This window comes from Cataglyphis hispanica, chromosome 5, assembly GCF_021464435.1.
Source record: "Cataglyphis hispanica isolate Lineage 1 chromosome 5, ULB_Chis1_1.0, whole genome shotgun sequence".
NCBI classification, from domain to species: domain Eukaryota; kingdom Metazoa; phylum Arthropoda; class Insecta; order Hymenoptera; family Formicidae; genus Cataglyphis; species Cataglyphis hispanica.
The window spans coordinates 5,394,344-5,418,777 of record NC_065958.1 but is presented as its reverse complement, the minus strand read 5'-3'; the positions used below and the strand labels follow the sequence as shown (position 1 = coordinate 5,418,777).

Genomic DNA, 24,434 nt, shown 5'->3' with positions numbered 1-24,434 from the left:
TATAATATATTAAATATAAAAAGAAATTAAATATGTCATGTAATGTCATTATATATTTTACTCACTTCAAAATATTTCGGAATTCTTTTCACTGAATATGCACAATGCGTACGTCAACTATTTTTATTTTGCTCCAGATTGATAATTTCTTTCTCTCTCTTTCTCTCTTTCTTTTTCTTGTAGCAATTAGTAAATTTATATCAATAATAAATCGATAAAAAATTCACCAATGCGTGAGGTACATGGATATATGTATACAAAAACAAAGATATTTTCTTTTGAAGTTTTCGTTTTCCATCAAAATGCAGTATACACCTCGTTTTCTGCGTTCTTTTCGGAATAAGATAGTTTTTTATAAAAAATTCGATAAAATTGCTATTGAAAAATCATTCGAGATTCTATTCGTGCCATTATACATAAAATTCACGAAGTCAAATATACATATACTTTCATTCACATGGGACGCTCGCGCGCATTGTCAGTTGAAATAGAATATAGCCAATGCGCTGTGATGTGCCATTAGAATAGAGATTAAAAAGAACATAATATTAAAATAAAAAAAATTAACTATAATTAGTTAATTTGATTTACCATCCTTGTCTACATAAATATTTTACCAACTCTGTTTTTCTGTCGATGTTTGTGCCACTAATCTCGACTATAAGATAAAGGTTATGGAAAACAGTAAGTAAAATAAATAATATATTAATATATATAAATGGAATAAGAATGGATATGTAGATTAATAATTATACGTAATTAATAATTATATAATATAAAAATAAGTGATTTGTTTCTCTCTCTATCTCTTTTTCTTTCCATGTTTAATATTTTTTATTTAGATTCAAACTCCACATATATTATGATAAACATTATTCTATTATTATAGACGAGATTATAGACGAGGATACAATGCAAATAGAAGAGCAACAAACTGCAGAGGAGGAACATGAAAATGAACATGTTTCTCATAATGAAGATAATGTGCAAGATAATAATAAAAATGATGTTCCAACTAACAGTTCACAATCAAGTATGTTTGAATAATAATAATCATATTATGAAAATAATATTTGTTACATATATATATATATACATACATATATATATATATATATATATATATATAGTATGTATATATGTATGTATGTATATATATATTTATATTTTTATTTAAATATAATTAAATCCACAGAAAACACAGTAGGCCAAAATTTGGATGTCTCGGATATTGATTCTGATCAAGCATGCCCAATTTGCATGGAACAATGGACTAGCTCAGGAGAACATCGTTTATGTTGTTTACGCTGTGGACATTTATTTGGACACAGTTGTATTCTGAGATGGCTACAATGTTCTTGTAACAGTACAAATCGTCGTTGTCCACAATGCAACAAGAAAGCTTCAGTGAAACATATTAGAATGTTATATGCAAAAAAACTAACAGCAATAGATACTGCAGAATATGATAAACTGAAGAAGGAATTACTTCATGTATCAGCTGAAAAAAACCGCTTACAAATGGAATTATCACAGTATGATATCCGTTTGAAAGTATTTGACCAGCAAATGGCTTCCATGAAGAAACGCATTTCTGAATTGGAAAGTCAACAATCAGATATGGATGTTTATGTAAATCAAAATACTTTGAGTCCCTCCACTAAAAAGTTTCATCTGGAACGATCTATAGAGATCTGTAAAGAGGGTGGATGTCGTGTCTTAGATTTTAATCCATGGCACAAATTTTTGGCCGTTTCTCAGAAATCAACAAATGTACTGTTCAATGGATATGGCATAAGGAAGATTGATTGTGAATATTTCCATTCACGGCAATTTATTTTCTTACACACTCAGCCCATAAGAGATGTAACTTTTCATTCTACGCAACAAATGCTTCTTCTCAGTGTTGGTTTTGATAAATGTGCAAAACTAATGGATATCCAAAATAATATGACAGTGCACACATATCAAACAGAACATCAACTTTGGAGTTGTTGTTGGTCAGGTGACAATCCTCACATTTTCCTAACCGGTGCACAAAATGGATCCATTACTCAATTTGATATCAGACAAACTTCTGGTGCTGTTAGTATTTTAGATGGTCATGGTGACAGATCACCAGTTGTATCAATGGCAACAGTATCACCAAATCCTGGTAGCGGTATTAGTAGGGGTGGCTTTATAGCTTGTCGTTTTCATACATGCTATGCATATGAAATTAAAGACACTATATATTTACCCAAGCAAGTATTTTTAGAAGGTCCCTTTGTTTCAGTACGTTATGACGAGAGAAATCATCATTATCTTATATCGTCTCGTCCTAATGCTAGGCAACCACATGCAAGACATGTAGTGTGCACTATTGAAAAAAATTTATCTAATGAAGAAATAATTATGTGTAATGCTGTACATACATTCCAAGCTGGTAATTCTCAACATCTTTTATCTCGACCATGTCACTTATATACAGAAAATGATACGTTAGTCGCAGCACATATAGAAACAAGTAGTAATATATCATTATGGAGTACAGCAAGCGGCAAACAATTGCATAATCTTCCTGTATCAGATGCTGTTTTGGATTTATGTTCATTTGAAGCTAGCAATTATTTATTTTTAGCAACACTTTCTGCAAAAAGACTTAGACTATATAATTATGGACAATTAACATAAAGTACAAATATACAAAATAATACATAAACTCCTCTTGCCACTTACTGTGTGTGATACTTTGTGCGAGAGATAATTATGTCTCTTCGTATAATATTAAGACAGACTGAATCGTTAAACATATTTTCTTCTTTTGTACTGTAATATTATATATATATATATATACAAAGACTCTTTAAATGATTAAAAAGACAAATATATATCTAAAATTTATTTGCAACTATAATTTTTTATTATTTCCATAATGCATTCTACTATATTATTATATTTGTAACTCTTTATATTTTGATTTCCATTTTTATAAAATATGTAGAAAAATATTTATATTTTTTTAAATATTCGGATTAATCATAAAATTGTTAGAATTATGTCTTTAAAATTTAAGAATATACATTGTGCTTAATAAAATTTTATAAAATTAATTTATAAAATTTTTCTTATAAATTATGTGTGTAAATTATTTTTTATATTAAAAATATTTGTTTATTAGAGAGTTATATATACTGTAAGATTTTTAAATTAAATATTTGCTGCAAAAATGGTAACATAATTATATAACAATGTAATCAGTTTTTTTCACAAAAAATTTTTGCATGGGCTATCTAACAATGAGACTAAATTCATTATATATTCTATTAATTTATTCCGTTTTTGTACAATATTAAGTCATATTTATGTATGTTCGAGATTAAGTTTAACAAGTTTGTTTTTAATAGGAAAAATATTTTTAATAATTTAAGAACTAAAAGCTGTGTAATGGCAACTTTATATAGAATTATTTTTATATATCATTTTATATCTATAGACTATGTATAAAAAATTTTGAGGGAAATCTATGTTTCAACTCCTTGAAACTTTGAGATATATAATTGTATTAAATGATAATGAAGGAATGTAAAAATTGCACATTGATCTCGCACAAAGATAATATCAATAGAAGAAAAATTGTTATTTTTGATTGTGAAACTAGAGCAAAAAAAATTTCCAATATTTTTCAAAAAGTTATATATACAATAAAAGGAATCTCTTTATATATGAACAGACTAGTCCAATTAGAACAATGAAAAAAAGAACTATTTATTTTTGCATTATATTGAACATTACAGCGATTAAAACATCAAAAAGAATGAACTCAGATTTCATCCATAAACTCATATGTAGAATCATATTCTGAGCTAAATACTAAAAAAAAAAAAAAAAAATAAAGAGCAAAACAGTCTTTATACAATCGACTGATATCTATGATTTCTAAACAGTCTATGTTAAAATTAATCCAACAAATTAGCGAAAATATGGTTAAATTTTTATCCTTTCCTAGTATAACACACATGATTTAACATTTGATTGTACAAAAAACTATGCATTTCTGCATCATATACATTATTATACAAATAATGAGCTAATTAAATTTTCTTCTTCATCTTAATTGCGCTGTTCCTCTTGCCTTATATTTTTCTATAAATTAGTTACCAAATTAAATCTATTTTTTATTAAATATGAAAATCAAAAACATACTACTTTATTTAAATCTTTTAAAATCTTATTAAAAAATCTTTCTCAATCTTTTTCTTTTTTAAGTTTTGTAATATAAAATTTAATAAGCATTGTGATAAATAAATGCCATTTATGCCTGAATCTGGAATGTACACTGCATGATACGAATATAAAAAGAATGATAGGGTATATGTACCCGCAAACACATACATCTGTGATGCAATAGACAATTTTACCATTCTCATAAGCCAACAACAGAAATGTACAAATATAAAATATTGACATCAAAGTGATTAAGTGAATCTTTTTACAAATCATATACTATCTCAATAATATACAATTGGGTTTTTGCACAAATTATTTTTCATCAGATTTTTCTATCTCAAAAGAATTTTTTTGCACATACACATAAAAAAGGATTTAATAATATTGTAAAATTGTGATTAATATGTAAACGTGTATCCTATATTTAAAAAAATGAAAAACAATACAATTATTTCTGGTATAACATGTTCTTTGCATTAAGAATATAAACACAAATGTAAACATGCAGCTTGTCAACAAAATTTGCACATTATTGATATTAAACATAAGTTGTAAAAGTTGCAATCAAAATAATTATACATTTGATATCCAGTATCATGACAATACATGTATTAAAATTTTACTGAAAATTCAGTATAATATCCTTAATGCAAGATCAAAATTTATACAGATACAAGATTTCAAGATAATGTAGAACATTGAAAGCTTACAAAACAAAAATTTGACAATGCACAAAAGAAATATGCATTTATATCAAATTTGTGATGTACTGTGATTTCTTATGTATATATACAAGGAATTAAAAATATATTATTTTAAATTTGATATCTCACATGTTATATTTAACAGATTTTATTTTTTTAAGCAATAATGTGGAATTTCAATAGAATGTAATATAAACCAATATATTATTAAAAAATACTTGAAATTTATTTAACTGATTCATATTATGATTTTTTATTAATTATTCCTCATGTCTATGTTATAAATTAAATAAATGACTATTGGTGGATATTGAATGCTTTCCTGGTGATATTTTTTGTATCAGATATTGTCATTTTAGATGCAAAGTACCAATTGTCTCAAAACATTAATAATATCAATATCCGAACATGATTATTACAAGAACTTCTTAATGACAAAATGAGTGGTGCTTGAATGTAACAGATTAACTATGTAGTTATCACTAACTGAAGAGGCAGTGCTCGGTAGCACGTTCCAAATCCCAATTATATGAGGATAGAGCAACTCTCGCATTATGTTCTTCGATTCCCATATCTGTTAATCTTCTTATCTTGTCATCTAACTCAGGCATTTTTGCTGGACCTAAAATCAATATAAATCATATTTAGGTCCTAATATACATATATAAATGTGAGTATGCACAGAAATATATTACGTACCACCTGCATATACAAATGTCCAATGTGTGGCAGTTTGCCGAAACATTTCGGGATGTTCTTTATATTGTTTAGCGACTACTGCATCCTGAGGATCATCAGGCTCTGCTGCAGATAACAATGCTTGTAGCGACAGTAATACTGTACGCAGAGTCATTGCAGCAGCCCTTAAATGTGTAAAAAAAAAAAAAAAATGAAGTTAATCTACTATATAATTATATCCCATAATCTTAAGATTATATAAAATATACAATAAAAAACGTTATATTAATAAATTTAAATATAATATTTTCACTCAACGTGAGAAGTGACATGAAGTGTAAAACGAAAATGGTTGATACATTTATATTATTTTTTAAATTTGAAGAAAATACATGCCATTGATCTTTTAAAATATCCAAACAAATAGCACCAGTGACAGAAGATATATTAGGATGCCATATTTTTGTTATAAAACGTACCTACAAAATAAGAATTTTATTATTTATGCAATGTAAAATATCTTTTAATCACATTTACATTTTCAAAAAAGAATATAAATAAATAATAATTATTTTATTTATTATAACATCTGAATAGAATAAAATAGAAATTAAAACTTAGAAACAATGATACATAAATAAATTGCTGATTTTTATATGGAATAAAATAATAGCTGTAATTTAATTGATATAATAATTAATAATTAATTCAACAATATAGCTATAGGTCCATGATTTGTATTATAATTTAACTTCTTTTACTGTATATAATATAATTAGAAATAATGAATGCTAACTGCATAAGTATTACTCACAAATTCTTCAAAAATATGAACTTACTTTGGGAGGATTGAATGGATATGTCTCGGGAACTTTAATTTCGAGCACAAAATTACCTCCTTCGTATGGCGTATCTGGTGGACCAGCAATTTCACCCTTTAATTCGGTAAGACTATCGTTGACCAATTCAACTTTAATCGCACATTTGGCTATCTATTAAATATCAAATAAATAAAATATTAGAAAATCAAGTTGTTACAAATATTTATTTTTGCTATATATAACAATTTGAAACATCAAAATTTTTTAATATACTTACAAGTTAACATAAAAATAGCTTAAAATTTATATTACATTTAAAAAATTAATTTATAGACTGTTATTTTTGGTACTAAATGCAAATATAGTTGTACTTGTTTTTCTCAAAGTTTTATATATTTTATAAATTAATAAACATTAATTTATTATAAATTATAAATCTGTTAAGTAAATATAAAAAAAAAGTTTATAAAATTCTGTTTTTATATATATATATATATATATATATATATATATATATATATAAGGCATAAAAATATATTACAAAATACATTAATTATATTATACAAATTGTATTTTCAAAAGTTTATAATTAAACAATCGATTTGGCAGAAAAAAATTTCTAAAAATAGAAATGATATTATGAATCTAAAAACAATTGAAACATAAAAAGACTTCATAGTAGTATAGCAATGGAATGTTTTTGACAGTTTCAATATACATATATGACACTTGTTTTGCAATCATCTGTTTTCCAATGAGAAAAACATAAAAAATGGTTATATGTCATGACAGCATGGATAAAAACATATAAGAGCAAGCAAACATATTGCTAAACTATGCTCTTACATAAAGTTTGTATAATATATGGTTCTACGTCATAATTTTCGCAATAATTTTCACAATAAACATGTGATCATAACCTATGACATTTTGCATGATAAGAGAAATCTAGACTACTCATAGTGATAATTCACAAAACTGTCATGATATGGTATTTGTGATGCCTGATGTAATTCAAATTCCTAAAGAGACATGTGGATACATTTTATCGTAACAAACCTTCATGTGAATACACAGAATGAGTAATCTGAAAAAGTGTAAAACTACTAAAGGGACTACTCAATGCAAGCGAGATCTCAAACATCATGGTGAGTGTACATTTCTACATTTATATTTAATAATTTAAACAGATATAGAATAAAAAGATTATTGCATGTTACACATTAATACATATACGCATTATGATTGTGATAAACACATGATGTTTGTTGATGCTTTGTTGACATAAAACATAATAATTTAATTGCTACGAAAAGTTTTAACAAAATAATAGGAGCACAGCGAGATATTTTGGACGCAATAGCAACCAATGCTCGACTCGCGTTCTCTCTCTCTTTCTCGATTATTCTTGAAAAAGACCGAATATACAGATGACAGTTAACAAGACGAAACATAACAGATGATCGGCGATTTTTTTATCCTAATTCAATGATATTTCAATCGATGAATGTAGATTACATTTTTGTTCAAGATTTTTCGCAGAGATTGCATAACCACGATACGAGTTTTTATTTGCCATCCGTTTATCGAGACCGTAACTCTGGCTCGCTCTTTCTCTTTCTCTCTCCCTCCCTCTTTATCTCCGCGTTCACCACGACTTTTCGCTCACTCACCTCCTCGCTCTTTATAACCTCTTTGAATTCCCGTTTGATTCGCTGCGCCGCGATGTTCGCCATGGCTCCCGAATCGCTAGGGACGGTTAGCACGATATCATTGTCGCTTACGAATGAATGAACGCACTCGTTGATTACGCGTTCTCTCTAGGAGCTCAGTGTCACGGCATACGAGGCGTCTTTTCGCGTCGATGATTAACCCGCCTGCCAATTTTGCCCGTCACCCCCGTGAACAGCCTTCGCCGTTCCTAACCCGTAGTTGTATCGAGAAATTCACGCCGCCGCGTTACATACACATGCTATTTATCATCATTGCGATCAGCGCCGCCGGCGCCACATTGATAGGCAAGGCAAAAGTTGACTGTCACCCGTTCTCGCGCCCGCTCTTTTTGAATTTTGTCTAAAATCACGTCGCACCGCGCGACTGCGCCCTCGCCGAATTCCATGAGATTTCAACGCGATGATTTTAGCAGTGCGATAATATCTTGGCGGTCACATGTGTATGCTCCAATCAGTAGATACCCATCTAGAAATACAGCCGCTGCCTATGGTGTCTAGAAATAACTCTGGGGTCTGGGGAAAGGAATGGGCATTTTCTTGAGAGTATAATCTATGTGTCATCGATTTATTAAAAAGATTAACACAAGATTAAGATTAGACGTTTAGAAAATAGAATTCTTGTATATCTGATAAACTAAACAAGTAAGGAGATACCGACAATTCCAGTTTTAGATGTACCATGTCAAATAATCTCGAATAGAAAGTTAAAAGAGACACTTAAAAAAAAAAATACATAAATAAAAATAAAATACGCGTCGTATTTTGTCGTTTGACATGAGAAGAACATCCGGCGCGGGGAGCGGAAACACGTGCGCGACTTGTCGGCGAAATCGGAGATAGAAACGTGTTTTTATTGCGCACGATGAGACAAGATGAATAAAAAAGGGAGTAAAAGAATGCGATGAGCAGAAAATGATAGAGAAAGAGATAGAGAGCGCGGAAAAGACGCAACTCTCGCGTCGCTTTATCGATCATTGACGACGCTCCCTTTGCGAGAGACGGAGCGAAGCGCGCGCGCCCGGATGTACATATCTACAATCGACGGTGCATATCTACGCAATACGTAAGCTCCTTATCAGGCAGATAACGAATTTTCATCAGCGTCACACTAAAAACAAAATAAGTGGGGACATCGGCTGCGATAAGAGAGAGCGGCCGCTTTTAATGCGCTAACGCTAATATCACGCGCGCGTAGGCGGAGCGTGATGCAAGCGACGTCACATCCGGTACAAGCGCCGAGCTACGATTGGTCGACCGTCCCGGTGGTTTCTGTTTCAGTGATGCCCGTGTCGCAGCCAGTGCGTGCCAAGAGTTTGTTACGCGCAAACTTGGAAAATTCACGTGTGCGTGGCTTGCAGAGCAGAATGCCGAATATCAAGGTCTTCAGCGGGACCTCGCATCCGGATCTCGCCCAGCGTATTGTGGATCGGCTCGGCATCGACATCGGCAAGGTTGTCACGAAGAAATTCAGCAACCTCGAGACATGGTATAATGGCTTACGTTATCCCGCCGTAACCACGTTATGTATACTGCCAATTGCACGAGGCCCTAGTAATGTAATCGCGACATGTCATTACACGCGGATCGTGTATTTTCCGCTCAGCTGAGCTCCTCGCGCGAAAGCCATCGAGTTTCGCGACTTTTTCCACTGGTATTCATACATTTCGCGATTTATTTTCTTCGAAAAATGAACGAACGCTCCGAAAAAATTCCGATTGTTTAACTCGATGCTCCCACGTGCCACAAGTATCGATTCGCGCCATAATATCTCGATACGAACAAAAGACGTAAAAACACGTGCACTCATGATATAATTTTCTAGACTTTAGAATACCTATGCGCTTATTATGGAGACTGAAGCGCGAGATCGAAATACGCCACATCACAAATGTTGATAAAAGAGAAAAGTTTCATAATCGCTTTTCGCATCGAGCGCTCAGTAATACGCATCACTATTCAAATATTAATATAGATTTTTTTTATTTGTCGGAAATAATTTCAATACTCGTAATAACGTTATTTCTATCTTGTATTTTTTAATTATTCGAAAATTTTAATTTGAAACTTTGCTTAATACGCTTTATACCGTTCTCGTATATTGAAAAGAAATACAAGATTTAATTGTATCTAGTGTGGAGATCGGAGAATCTGTCCGTGGCGAAGATGTGTATATCGTGCAAAGTGGAAGCGGCGAGGTGAACGATAATCTAATGGAGCTCCTGATTATGATCAATGCTTGCAAAATTGCCTCCGCATCTCGAGTGACAGCAGTCATTCCTTGTTTTCCTTATGCAAGGCAGGATAAAAAAGACAAGGTAAGAGAAAGGGGTAAAATAATGATGATTTGTTTAGCTAGATTTATGCTTTTAGTAAGTAGTTTAATAAAATAGATATACATCTACAGTGTATAATAAGTAATACTAATTTGTAATTACGATGCTTTATGTAGATGTATCAATTATTTTTAAATAAGGATATATAGGCTACTAAAAATTATCATTAAGCACTGATATTAATACGATAGTACTTAAAGTACATACTTTGTGATCAACTTTTCAGTTGAAGAGGACTTGAGCAAAATTAACTCTGCTGCTTGAAAATGAATTTCTTGATATTATTATGAATAATGTACTTTAAGCAGTATATCATATCAATACATGATAATTCTCATACTGGCCTAAATGTCCTTCTGTGCTTTTTTCTAAGAGAGGAAAAGGAAAAACAATCTTAATTTATTTGTTTCAATTATTTTTATATGTTTTGTACTTTTTCTTTATATATCAGGTATAAATGTAGATATCAAAAATTAATATATTAAGGTATTACAAAGTATTATATATTTTTTTAATAAATGGTATTATTTATTTCTCTTTAATATACATACTTAAATATCTTTTGATTGAGATTACACCAATAATATATGAGTCATTTAAAATCATAGTACATGAAATCATAAAGTAAATATGCATATGATACATGTATCTGTTGTGTTAGTTGAAAATTTGTGTGTGTGGAAAATTTTATTCTCAAAATACTTTTAAAAGCTACATTTTCATTGTAAATATCTTTGTAAAACAGTAATTATATTTTATATCTCATTAAAGATCATATACCATATATATATATATATATATATATCTATGTAAATATATATATTTTTTTTTATTATCTATATACCAATATGTATCTCTTTTTTGCACTCATATTTATAAGATATTAATCTTTTAGTAATTAAAAGTCTTTTTTAATATAACTTTTATAATCTCTTTCAATATATTCTATATCATTATATATATAAGTAAGTGCATATATCTATAAGCTATAATGATTTTTGCAATTGTTACTAATATGTGTTTAATTAATCCATCAATTAACATAATCATAGTCTACACAATAAATATTAATTCCACTAGTTCCTACACTTAGTTACTCATAGTTCATGCATAGTTTAAAATAATTAATGACATTATTTTTAAAAAAGAAACATATAAACTTGTACAACAATTTTTTTAATTTTGAAACTTGAGTGTATCTCATGGATATATAGGTAATTAATATAAACATAATTAATACACTGAGAAAAAAAAGTTGTTATTTTTATTAAATCTGTTCAACTAATTACAATTTTTTAATTGAAATTTTTAAATATATAAGTCAAATACAACATATTAATTCTAAAATGATATATATTTGATTTTAATACTTAAATATTTTAATTAAAAAGATGGCAATTAGTTGAACGGATGTAGTCAAATTAACAATTTTTTTCCTCAGTGTATGCACATAAAATTTCCCCCTTTAATTTTATATAACTTTTTATTTAAGAATATGTTATCATTTTTTAATATATATCATTTTAAATATATATGATATAAATGCAACAACTTGGTTATGTTATAATATTATATATATATATATATATATATATATATATATATATATAAGTATGCAAAGTCTACGTCTTTTATAAAATATATGTTTCCAGTTTCTGTTTTAGTTTCTGTTTTATATTATATTATCTTAAAGTTAATGTTTGGGTGATAAAGAAGGCGAAAATAATAAGGAGGAAACATTGTCTTGAAGAAGAAGCTGTATTTCTTTATTGTTCTTTAATTTCTTTAATCTTCACAGGGCAATGATGGTGGAGACTCTAAAAATCAGATTGTCATGAAGTCGAACGAGTGGAAATTCAGGGTAACTTGCGGCGGCCCCTTATTTATTATAAATATATATTCTTATTCTCTCATAGCTTTTAACAGACCAGTGGAATATCATTTTTGGAACGCAAAACTTGATTTCATTGTCATATATAAAATATGCTTATGTTCTGCCGGCTTTACGTCATTGGCTGCACTGGAGAAAAATACACACTTGTATATTACTGGATTGTCATCATTTGTTAATTGTCATAATTTCTTTTTTATATTCTTAAGGGATATATTTTTGCATTTTTGATAGGAAAAACTAATAAAAACATTAATTTTTTATGAAAGTAGATATATCATGTTATTGGTTGTCACATATATATATATATATATATATATATATATATATATATATATATATATATATATATACAGAGATAATATTAATAAACAAAGCTATGCATGTTAATATAATAATTGAAATTCGTAATAACATTTCAAAATATTGTATATATTATGCACATATAAAAGTATCATATCAAAATTAATATTATTATAAGTAAACAATATCATTTATATAACCATTTAAAAATTGTATAAATCAAGCATCAGTTACAAGTTTCTACAAATTATGTTAACTGAAATTTGTATGATCAGAATTTTATTTTGAAACAAACATTTGATGCTTTTAATATCAACATTTTCATATCATTTTGAAACTCAAAAAAATATCGATGATTGTAATATTATATATTATGCATAAAACTATAGAAGTTTAATTTCTAGCAACTTATTATTACTAACATGATAAGATATTTGTAACAAGACAAATAGTAAATGTTTTAGACTGAGCACTGCAAATGCATACATTTCAAGCATGTTGTTCAATAATAACATAAAAGGTTATCAGACGTTGGATAACCCGGACGCGTATTGCAAAACTCATATTAGATTTCTTCGAGGGGGGTCTTGTATGCACATTTTTGTTACGTCAGTTTATCAATTTCTGATATATCATTTGATTAATGTTATACATTAAATATATTACAAATAAGATTTCTTATATATATATTTTTCTTTTTTATTATTAATTCAATATATTTATTTGAAGTAAAAATTAAATAAAAAAATATTTATTTTCATGATATTTTTATATATGTATTATTTTACAACAAAAATGGGCATCTCTTCAATATTAATTGGGTACTGCATGAGATTAATATATATAAGGGAAAACTTAAAAAATTCTGTGATTTTGGATTAGCTGTTATGTTAGACATTTATTAGTTGCCATTTGTTATATTTTTAAATTATTCTACAAAATGAAAAAAAATAAACATACTATTGGCTATAATGTTTATTAGAAAAGAAAATTTGTGTTTATCTTTTTAAGATTCTGAATAGTTGGGTATTTTCAGGATATTCTGCCCGACCTGTCTACAGTGAGTATAATAGCAACGAGATTGTCGAGTGCGGCGTTTGCAATGATAACTCATTCAAAAAACAATATGTAATATTGATTTTTGAAATTAAGATGAAAATTTTCTTTGTAGGACTAACCAAACTTATATAATATTGTTGCTATACAGCACATTGGTATCCCCATGAATGAGTGAATGAATGAAACATTTGGTCAAAGCATATTGATATCCGAATGAGAGGGCAAAATATTAATATAATAGCAGTACACTTGCAATACATTGTTCGCAATTAGTATAGTGGGGTACGAGTATATATATGTATGTTTCATTGGGTACTAATTATTGAGGTTTAAAAAGGTGTTATTGTCCGAGTGCACTAATCAAATATCATCCATCCTTAGTAATGCTTAAATAGTATAGGAATGTGTCAATGTGTTTTCTTTTTTAATTTTCATAATAACTTATCCTGTCGATATATAATTATGAAAAGATGCCTTGAAATAATTATTAATGTAGTCTTTTGTAAACTTTATGTACAACGCTCATATATTACAAGTGACATGTTAAAAAAATCTTATGATTTGCACAATGCATTTCTTTCCAATAAAAACAATGTACTAATACAAGTATAATTTTAATTTATAACTATTCTTTTTTATATAATTTTGCACACAATGTCAATGATATGCACTCGCGATATATATATATATATATATATATATATATATATACACTGATTTATCTATATTTATTAAAATCTATTTTTATATTTGTAATATGTATTTATTATAAATGTTTGCCCTCTTGTTCATCTCATACCATCCTTTGCTATATGAGGATAAGGGACCGAGATGCATTGTGTTTCGTTTTGCGTTCATAATTTTATATATTTTGCTTTACTTACAATAGTTATTTAGAGTCTAACAGGGGTGCATTTGCAACGTTGTGTCTCTATCAAAATTTATTCTTTATAAATGTATATTTTCTGAAAAAAAGTAACATTTTATTACGTGGCCATTGTATTCATATTTTGTCCCCTCTGAAAAAAAGAAAATCTTTTTCGGCAATTTATTTTCAATATTTAAGTAAAAATCAAATCCTATATTTAAAAAAAAGCCCTTATACACAGTCAAGATAAATTAACGTTAATAAACTCTGTGAAATTTTTTATTTCAAAAGATAGCAACAGACTGGGGCTTATAACATTTTTCAATTTTTTGTAATATGTTTTCGGCATGCTTTTATGAGATTTTAATAGCAATTTCTTTAAATTGCAGGATATTTCCAGTTGCAAATGGACTTGAAGACTCGTCCGAATTCTAGAAATTTATCTTACCGAAATGTGTTTTACAGAGTCGCGCGCCGATCTCCGCGAAGCTAGTGGCGAATATGCTTTCCGTAGCGGGTGCTGATCACATTATCACAATGGACTTGCACGCTAGTCAAATACAAGGATTCTTTGATATACCAGTAGATAATTTATTTGCTGAGCCAGCTGTCCTCAAATGGATTAAGGAGAATATTGTTGAATGGCGAAATAGTATCATTGTCTCTCCTGATGCGGGCGGCGCCAAGAGGTAAGTAATGAAAAAAAAGGGGATGAAGGGGGGAGAGAAGAAATTCTAATCAAAGATATGTTTTTTTCTAACAAAAAATTTTTTTCTTTCTTTTTTATTTTAGAGTCACATCTATCGCGGATCGATTAAATGTTGAGTTTGCGCTCATACATAAAGAAAGGAAAAAGGCGAATGAAGTCGCTAGTATGGTATTAGTTGGAGACGTTAAAGACAGAGTCGCGATCCTCGTAGACGATATGGCCGATACCTGCGGTACTATTTGTCATGCGGCGGAAAAGCTATTAGAAGCTGGTGCCACGAAGGTTTACGCAATACTTACGCATGGTATATTCAGCGGCCCAGCAATTAGCAGGATTAACAACGCTTGTTTCGAGGCTGTGGTAGTGACTAATACTATTCCTCAAGATGGTCATATGAAAGATTGCCCAAAGATTCAGGTAACTGTCACTCAAGAAATCATATACTATAAAATTCTTTCTTATCGCGATAATAATAATGATGATAATATTGTAGAGATTAATTTAATTATAACATAGCATTAATTTTATCTTTCAGTGCATTGATGTATCGATGATGTTTGCTGAAGCCGTAAGGCGGACGCATAATGGTGAATCTGTATCATATCTGTTTTCAAATGTACCGTATTAGGTGGAAATCTTCCTATTTCTAAATTGAGATTTGTATTAGTTCTATTTTTTCATGAATTTCTAACAGTAAAATTGACACTAATCAATGCAAAATCATGATAAATTTTTAGAAGATTAGATTAGATATATAAGCTGATTTTCTTTTCTTTAAAATTCTTAAAACCCAAGCATTCTTCGAACTTTTGTAGACAGTAGAAAAAATATCTAATTCTCTGTCTTGCTCGAATTTTGTTGTGATCAAAGTTGCAGCTTCTGCTGTATATAATTTGTAGCATCTTTATCATTTGTTCTGTTTAAAAAAATAAAAGAGGAGTTGATCACTTATAATAACAAGATTATTAGTAATTTCATATATTAAAATATATAAAAATTTTGTCAATATGATTAAAATATCAATGTGCGCGCACCGCATATAATATCCAGGTAACATAATTTACTAATTCTGACATTTAAATAAAAATTTTAGATCTGTTATATTTTGCATAGAAAAATTTTTGATATATTGATGCTAAAATCACGTAAATAAATTTTCATAATTATGTTAAAATGATCCTATTGTGTTGTGATTATGTTGTGTAGATAAAAAAATGATCGTGTTTTTTTTTAATACGACCATATTTTAATATATCAGCCATATTACAATAAAAAAAGTTTGTAATGTAGATTTCGTTTTTATTTAGAAAATAACCTTGGACCATCATCATTTAGCTTAATATGACTATAATGATATATGATAGCGAACTTTTTTTATTTAATGAAAAAAATGTTATTGTTACTCCATTAGGTATAGCATAAATTGTATGAAGAGTAAAAAATATTTATTAAAGAAGCATATATATGTATACGAGATATTACAAAATTCTTTTTTTATAATAGATTCTTTCATTAATATTTGACTTTTTAATAAAAAATGTCAAAATTATAATCATGTTGAAAATTAAAAAAATAAAAACTAACTTTTATTTATATCAGAAGAAGAAATGAGAAGATAAGACAAAAAGAAAAAGAGGTAATGGAGAACATATTTTTAAGGAAAAAGAGATTATACAATTTTATAGATATCTTATTTTTAATATTATTATTTTAAATTATTACAAATTGTATGAAAAAGAAAAACAAATTAATACTTATATAGTATGCTTTATACATATTCTGTGTTTAAATTAAGGCAAGAAAAATTTCTCCTATGTAACATTGTATCTCTATATAATGTTGTACATAGACAATGTACGGATTTTTCTTAAGTTTGTAAGAAAAATCTAATGTGTTTTTATATTGGTGTCATCTAATCTGATAGATTACGATTTTTGAACACCGGGAGGTAACGTTATATCAAATACTATTGGTGGATTACTTGGCAGATAATTTATATCACATGTAGATGCATTGATGTATATTATTTTGCCATCTGACGATATACCATATCCTGTAAGATAAAATTACATAAATGGAAAATTTATGGTATAAATATTGTCACATATAGATTTAGATTTTGCATTTAAGATTTCATTATACCTTCATGTATATGACCAAATACATGGTATTTGGGCTTCACACGATTTTGTACCGTCGACAATAACTCTACACATCCAGCGCGTACTCCACTACAGCATAGATCTCCATGACCTACAGGAGGAGTATGCGTTACAAGGATATCTGTATCTGATGGAATCAGTTCCCATTTTGACAGGCATGCTTCTCCACGTGGTACATTAAATGCCCACTTACAAAATTCTGGTTGCCTAAAATTGCAATGAAATGTCCTTCGGAAATAAGAAATCTCATATCTGAAATTATTTTCTACAAATATTTTTTTATAAATGTTTAAACTAATCAATTTTTTATTCAGTTCTGATGGTTTATATTTTACTACATATCACAATTTAAACAAGCTGTGTAAATATGTTTTGTATATATTATTTGTATATATTGTTTAATCTTAGAACCTAAATATATGAGAATTATCTTTTCCATAATATTTTAAAAACAATACAAAAATGTTTATAGGCAAGAACTTGACTTTTTCAGTTGTGAGTTATATAAGTTTTTATGTGTTTTAATATGTTAATAAGCTTACATACATATTGTTTGCTACTAAGTTTTTTTAGTAAAGCTAATTGGACAAAGTATTTACCATGGAGTACCATATATCTTGATTCCATGTATTACAATTTCAGAATCTTCCAAATATGTACAATTTGTCAAATAATCTTTAACATTAGTAGTTTTAATAGCTTCAGCAAGAGTATCTTTTGACATACCCAAGGTGGGTATATTGTCAAGTATACTGGTTCCAGTATGTTTCTGATGATCCCCACTGGTGTGCACAGAAAAGGGATGCGTAAATGTGGGATCAAAGCTAAGTTCATGATTGCCAGCTATAACTATTTTATGTTTGTGTGGTAAATTACCTAAAATTATACAATATGTTTTAGTATTTCTATAATTTAAATTAAAAAACTTAAGACGCCATTAATGAATAAAAATAATGATTTTTATAATTACAGGTTTTTCTGATTTATTATCCATTAGTATAATATTGATTAATATTTATATATATTAATTTACCTATCCAATTGTTGAATTCTATGACTTCTTGCAAACTACCACATTTCGTAAAATCTCCGGCGTGAATAAAAATGTCACCGGCGGGTATATCAAATTTTATGAATGGTGTGAGTGAATGCGTGTCGCTCATACATACTACGCGTAACTAAAAATTCAATTTTTTTTTTATTGTTTTAAATTAAATATACGTTGCTTAGATAGACACATTTAACGATTGTAAAAATATATTTAAAAATTCTGCAAATGAAAAATATAAAATAACTAAAAATATTTTTGAGGTTAACATACATATATCTTTTTGTGTAAAAATATCTGGACAATAAAAATTATCAGACGTACTTTATCACTCGGTGCCTCGGTCGTCGGCAATTTAGCATTTATTTTAACAACTTTTTGGTATTGAGATAACTCACGCCAGGCTGCTGTCGGATCAGCTGTCAATGGATGAATAGCTATCTTCATGCTGAACAGCTTAATGTGACAATCACTACGTTGCTATTATAATACACGAGATTCATTCGTGTTTTTTTGCGCGCTCTCGTCTCACTTAAAATGTTATTAAATATGTTTTTTGTCACATGGTAAAACAAAGCAAATATTCACATACATTTGGCATTTTTGGGGATACTCACGGCTTCTCACTTGAGATTAGAAATTGTTAGGAACTTTTGGTTCGAACGCGCCAATATAGATGCATTTAGACGCATATACACAATACAGATACATCTTCTCTCATGATTCTTGCTATTGCAGAATATATTAAAATTTATTAGTGCTGTTTTATATGAATAAAATGTTTAAGAATTTTATTTTATGTTATCGTTTTTCTATTTTCTAATAAAATAATATTTTGCAAGCACACACTTATTATTATTGTGTATAATATACACAATAAGGAATTTTTATAATGTTTATATTGAAATAACATTTATATTAAAATATAATGCAAAGGATTCTCCTTCTATTCTTTATATGTGTATATATATATATATATATATGCACTTACAAAAAATAAATTGCAAATAAGCAGAGTGATAATATTGATATATTGAAATAATAACATTACAATAAATGAAACTAAATTATTTTAAAACTGTTTTTATAAGTTTTATTCTAACAATACACACAATACAATATATATGTTACATTATATCATTATTTATAATGGAATACATTAATTATATAACATGTAGTATAATAATTATATAACATAGTATATTTTTATTAATGGAGTATCTCTTCCCCGAATGAGAAAGATCTCCAGGTATAAGTATTTAATAATTTTATAGATGATATCATACATTATTTTTCTTTTGTTTTCCTTCTGTTATGTAATATTTTTGTTCATTTTGTCAGCGTTTGTCGTCAGCAATTATTATTTGGCGTTTTTCTTTTTTAAATCCTCAAGACTCTTTGCAATAAGTTCCTGCAGTTCAGCAGGATTATTTGTTGTATACCAGTCGATCATGTAATCCAAAAGTTGCTTTTGCTTTTCAGTACATCTCCTACATTCGGTTTGTAAAGCTTCGGGAAGAACCTCTAAAAACAAAATAAAAAAGCTTGACATTTATGAATTTTAATTAACTTTCTTGTAAAAAAAGTCCGACTAAAAATTAATTTTATTTGTCATATTTCTAAGAAACTTTTGGAAAGAGAGCTTTTTCTTTTTAAACATTTATATAGAAATAATTATAAGAAAAATTTATATAGAAACAAGTATATTTGATCATATATAGACAAAAAAATTTTGTTATTTTAACAAAAAATTGTCAAGATTGCATATATTTGAGGCAAAATTTCTTTATTTTAATCAATTACTTGATATTTTAATAAAAAATAATTTGTAGGTAAATTATTGGAATTTTAATTGTTCTGTTAATGAAATAAAAAAATCTTATTATATTGTTCCTTGATTTTTTATGCATTTAACTCAGCAAATATCTTATATTTTTAATGTAACAATTTGAAATATATAACTGCCTTGACTGTTATTATGTTAAAAAATTGATTCTAAAATTAAAGAATCCACAATAAAAAATAATGCGATAAAATGAGATGTTCTTGTATATATATATATATATATATATATATATATACTTGTTTATTAGATATATACCTTTAAAGAATTTTGCATCAGCTGTTCTGCACGGTGCAAGATCCATAAAACATTTGTAATATTGTTGTCGCAATTTGGGATTACTAAAAATTGCCTCGGCATTAATGTCGTCGTACCGACTGGAATATAATTCCTCTGCGAGAATGCATGTTAATGCAACACTAATGATCACGACAATATAGTTGAGTCGAGCCATTATTTCTTACACTTTTACGCACTATCTCTCGTAAAGATACTGAGTACTCAGTAGCGATTGTACATCTTATATTTATACGAACTGGCTAACATAAAAACCTGTTTATTAGTATGAGACGGCCATAGTACGGTAGGTGATTCTGACAGGTTTAATGATGACATGTTTTTAATTAAAGTGAATAAAGTAAAAAAAAGATAGAAGAAAAGATAGAAGAACTGATTGCAAAATTTAAAAAAAAAAGAAATCTTTAGTTGTAGAAATTAATAAATAAATTCAGTGTCGTGCATGTTTTATAATGACACATTGTATCGCATATTTTAAGAAAATATTTTTCTTATTTTTGTTTTCTGGATTTCAGGAATAAATTATTATTTATTTTTTGTATTAATTTGTATCTTATTAAAAAAGAGAAAGTCGGAAATATGTATAAAAATGACAAGATTTTTTTTATATATAATAGTAGATATGAATAAATATGATTTTTTTCTAGATACAGATAGAGAATATTAGTAATAAATTATAAGATGTCTAATAATAATTGCCTTCGTAATGTGTAGATAAAGCAAGAGAGTAGAGTAGAAAAGCAAAAAAGTTTTCTACCGATTTGCGATCTTCGCAATAATTCATGAGAAATTAATTTAAGTAGATCGACTCAATTCGCGCAATCGAGTATGATATAAGCGCACAGTGAAAAGAGACAACCCAAAAAAAGTATGCGATCGTTGGATGCGCGATGAAATTTGGGAGAAGTGCTTTATAAATGACAATGGTTCGCGATACATAACATTGGATTTTCGTACCCCACTTATCAATGGGACTATCCTTTTTCGTCTCTAATTCACTGTTTTTAAAATTATTTCTCATTAATTATTACAAAAATTGCAAAACAGTAAAGGAATTTCCTACTTTAATTTACTCTACCTGCACATTATAAATGGGGCGATTATTATCAAACATCCAATATACGATAATAAGGAATAAAATGCTTTTTGAAAATTTTTTTTCAATCTTTCGATCTCTTAAACAAATAAATAATATTTTTATTTTTTGTGTAACTTTATGTAATTTTATTTAATTTTGGCTTTATTAATGAGTTTTTCTGTAAAGAACAAATATTTACAAAGACAAATTCATCATTCAAAGAACAAATATTTCCTTTTTAGGATCGTACGGATAAGTGAGTTTTTTGAAAAATTTGATCGAGTTAAACACGAATGAATTACATATTTTTGTAATAACTAATCTCTTGAGTATTACTCCTAAGGTACAAACGATGAGTTTAATTGCAAAACATTATTGACTATGTTTACACATCGTTCTTAATTGGGTTTAATAACGTAGTTAATTAGTCAATCACAGTCATTCCATTCTTCAGAGGACTAATTGGCCAGTTCTAGAACTACGGATGTTATTAAATCCGATTTTAAGAATGACGTTTAAACGTAGTCATATTATAATCACGGATGCAAGTTAAATATCATCATATTATTCCCATGAATGATTCATACAAAAAGGAATACAAACGATATTCAATAATTTTTCCGTTCATTATTCATGAGAATTTTTTTCTGGAGATAATCTTGCATTAACAATGTACTTATTAGCATAAAGATGAACTATGATACGACGTATTCTAAAAAAAACGTGCTTGTCGTATAATTCTGAGTAAGATACATAAAGTATATGTCAAAGGTTGCTACAAAGAATATATTTTAAACATTCTTGAACTATGATCATACTAACGATTACATGATCTCTCAATTATTTTTATTTATCAGTTCTATTAATTTATTTTTATTTAATTGTTTTGCGAGGATAATAAGGACCACAAATGTGATATATGTATCAGATATGTGTATCTTTTCCAAATATCTGACGCATATGTTATATTAAAATGCAAACTTGGAAAGATGCCATATAATATATCGTTTTATCAGATAATTTAAAAATTTCCTATCATATATTAGTTTTATCTTTTAACATTCTATTTTAAACAATATATATTAAAATATACATTTTAAAAAGTACGCGTCTTTTTATTAGTTTTCTTTTATGCCATTATATTACTTATTGTTAATAAAAAAAAATTTATAAGATGTTCTCTGAAAACACATTTTTTATATGTAACTTTAAAAATAAAAAATATGTTACCATCTTTTTTATACTTTGAAAACAAATTTGATATAATCATCAGAGTATAATTTTTGGTACAGCAAAATGTTTATTTTGTTGTTCTAGAAAAAGTTACATAAAAAAATCTATATATTTTCAATAATAAAAAAACAATGTTATAATAGCTGAATAAACTAAAAAATAATCGCATGAATTAATTAAATAATAAAACTCGTGTAATTATCTTCAATTTATCATATTATTCAGTCAAAACAATCGGATATGTTATCAATTTTTTATTATTAGGTTGGTGCGAATGAAATGTCGGATTCTTAAGTGAATATATTAAACTGCATATCTTTTTCCAAAAGCTGTTTATTTAATCAAAATATGCTCCATTTACTTCAATACACTTTTCCCAACGAGATTTTAATGCATAGATGCCTGTCTTGAAGAAATTCTGATCTTTAGAATCAATGAACTCTGATATGGCATTTTTCAGACTGTCTTCATTTTCGTACTGTTTAGCCCGTAAAAACAGTTCTAAATGTTTAAATAAATGAAAGTCGGTTGGCGAAAGATCCGGTGAATAAGGTGGGTGCTGCAAAATTTCATATTTTAATTCATTTAATTTCGCAATTGTTTTGTACGATATATGCGGCCGAGCGTTGTCGTGGAGAAATATTGGGCCATGCCGATTAACAAGTGATGGGCGTATAATTTTCAATTTTTCATGCATTTCTTCAATGTACTGGCAATACTTTTCGGCTGTAATTGTCATTCCAGTTCGAAGGAATGAGTAGTGTATTACTCCAGTCACATTCCACCAAACTGTGATTAAAATTTTCCGTTGATGAAGTGATGGCCGTGGAGTATGAGCACAAGCCTCATCCCTATCAAGCCACCGAGCATACCTTTTCCTATTGTCGTAAAGAACCCATTTTTCATCACAAGTAATGATCCGATCGAAAAATGGATCTCGATTAAATCGGGTTAGCAATGATGAGCGTACGTTCAAGCGATCCAGCTTATTTCGCTCGGTTAGTTCGTGCGGTATCCACTTATCCATTTTTTCACCTTGCCAATTTCAGAAAGATGTCGCAATATTGTTGTATGGTCAACTTCCATTCTGGCAGCAAGTTCCCTTGAAGAAACAGTTGGATTCGTTTCCACCAATGCTTTCAGAGCATCATTTTTCACAGACGTTTCGGGTCTTCCACGCGGTTCATTTTGCAGGGAAAAATCACCAGACCGAAATTTTTCAAACCAACGCTGCACTTTTCGATCGTTCACAGTATTCTCCCCAAACGCCTGGTTTATATTGCGTGCAGCTTTTGCAGCATTATTACCAAGTTTATACTCATATAAGAAAATTACACGAATATCGGTTGAATTCATATCGGTGCAAAATTCAAAGCAAATAACAAAAGGAAACACTTTTGAGAAAATCTTCTTTGCTAAAATGTGACTCTGGCAATGGACAGTACGACTATAAACCAGGTTATGT

The 24,434-nt window shown here is 28.4% G+C and overlaps 5 protein-coding genes across 12 annotated transcripts; 2 read left to right on the top strand and 3 right to left on the bottom strand.

Moving 5' to 3' along the window:
• Positions 1–392: 392 nt before the first annotated feature.
• Positions 393–2,912, top strand: LOC126849466 (E3 ubiquitin-protein ligase RFWD3-like). Its single transcript, XM_050591316.1, has 3 exons — positions 393–684; positions 890–1,033; positions 1,196–2,912. The coding sequence occupies exons 1-3, from the start codon at positions 675–677 to the stop codon at positions 2,671–2,673; spliced, it is 1,632 nt and encodes a 543-aa protein (XP_050447273.1). The 5' UTR covers positions 393–674; the 3' UTR covers positions 2,674–2,912.
• A 1,695-nt stretch (positions 2,913–4,607) lies between these two features.
• LOC126849477 (ubiquitin-conjugating enzyme E2-22 kDa) lies at positions 4,608–8,466 on the bottom strand. 2 transcript variants are annotated; one of them, XM_050591344.1, is made up of 5 exons: positions 8,086–8,466; positions 6,431–6,583; positions 5,988–6,070; positions 5,613–5,776; positions 4,608–5,535 (listed from the first exon to the last, which is right to left on the bottom strand). In XM_050591344.1, the coding sequence occupies exons 1-5, from the start codon at positions 8,146–8,148 to the stop codon at positions 5,396–5,398; spliced, it is 603 nt and encodes a 200-aa protein (XP_050447301.1). In that variant the 5' UTR covers positions 8,149–8,466; the 3' UTR covers positions 4,608–5,395. The 2 variants fall into 2 exon arrangements, with proteins under 2 accessions (XP_050447301.1, XP_050447302.1); XM_050591345.1 differs by lacking the exon at positions 8,086–8,466 and adding an exon at positions 7,931–8,076.
• On the top strand, positions 7,325–16,597 carry LOC126849468 (ribose-phosphate pyrophosphokinase 1). 5 transcript variants are annotated; one of them, XM_050591320.1, is made up of 7 exons: positions 7,325–7,560; positions 9,424–9,631; positions 10,277–10,460; positions 13,709–13,732; positions 15,065–15,288; positions 15,392–15,725; positions 15,844–16,597. In XM_050591320.1, exons 1-7 carry the CDS (start codon positions 7,491–7,493, stop codon positions 15,934–15,936), a joined length of 1,137 nt encoding a protein of 378 aa, XP_050447277.1. In that variant the 5' UTR covers positions 7,325–7,490; the 3' UTR covers positions 15,937–16,597. The 5 variants fall into 5 exon arrangements, with proteins under 5 accessions (XP_050447277.1, XP_050447276.1, XP_050447281.1 ...); XM_050591319.1 differs by lacking the exon at positions 13,709–13,732 and adding an exon at positions 12,277–12,339 and having other exon boundaries at positions 7,345–7,560; XM_050591323.1 differs by lacking the exons at positions 7,325–7,560; positions 13,709–13,732 and adding exons at positions 8,932–9,189; positions 12,277–12,339.
• Positions 16,598–16,985: 388 nt separating this feature from the next.
• Positions 16,986–19,196, bottom strand: LOC126849472 (metallophosphoesterase domain-containing protein 1). Of its 3 annotated transcripts, XM_050591333.1 has the most exons (6): positions 19,136–19,196; positions 18,843–19,049; positions 18,504–18,648; positions 18,070–18,346; positions 17,451–17,677; positions 16,986–17,361 (listed from the first exon to the last, which is right to left on the bottom strand). In XM_050591333.1, the coding sequence occupies exons 2-6, from the start codon at positions 18,963–18,965 to the stop codon at positions 17,234–17,236; spliced, it is 900 nt and encodes a 299-aa protein (XP_050447290.1). In that variant the 5' UTR covers positions 18,966–19,049; positions 19,136–19,196; the 3' UTR covers positions 16,986–17,233. The 3 variants fall into 3 exon arrangements, with proteins under 3 accessions (XP_050447290.1, XP_050447291.1, XP_050447289.1); XM_050591334.1 differs by having other exon boundaries at positions 18,917–19,168; XM_050591332.1 differs by having other exon boundaries at positions 18,843–19,167.
• Positions 19,197–19,585: 389 nt separating this feature from the next.
• Positions 19,586–20,873, bottom strand: LOC126849480 (ejaculatory bulb-specific protein 3-like). Its single transcript, XM_050591354.1, has 2 exons — positions 20,620–20,873; positions 19,586–20,042 (listed from the first exon to the last, which is right to left on the bottom strand). Exons 1-2 carry the CDS (start codon positions 20,813–20,815, stop codon positions 19,879–19,881), a joined length of 360 nt encoding a protein of 119 aa, XP_050447311.1. The 5' UTR covers positions 20,816–20,873; the 3' UTR covers positions 19,586–19,878.
• Between the last annotated feature and the right edge of the window lie 3,561 nt (positions 20,874–24,434).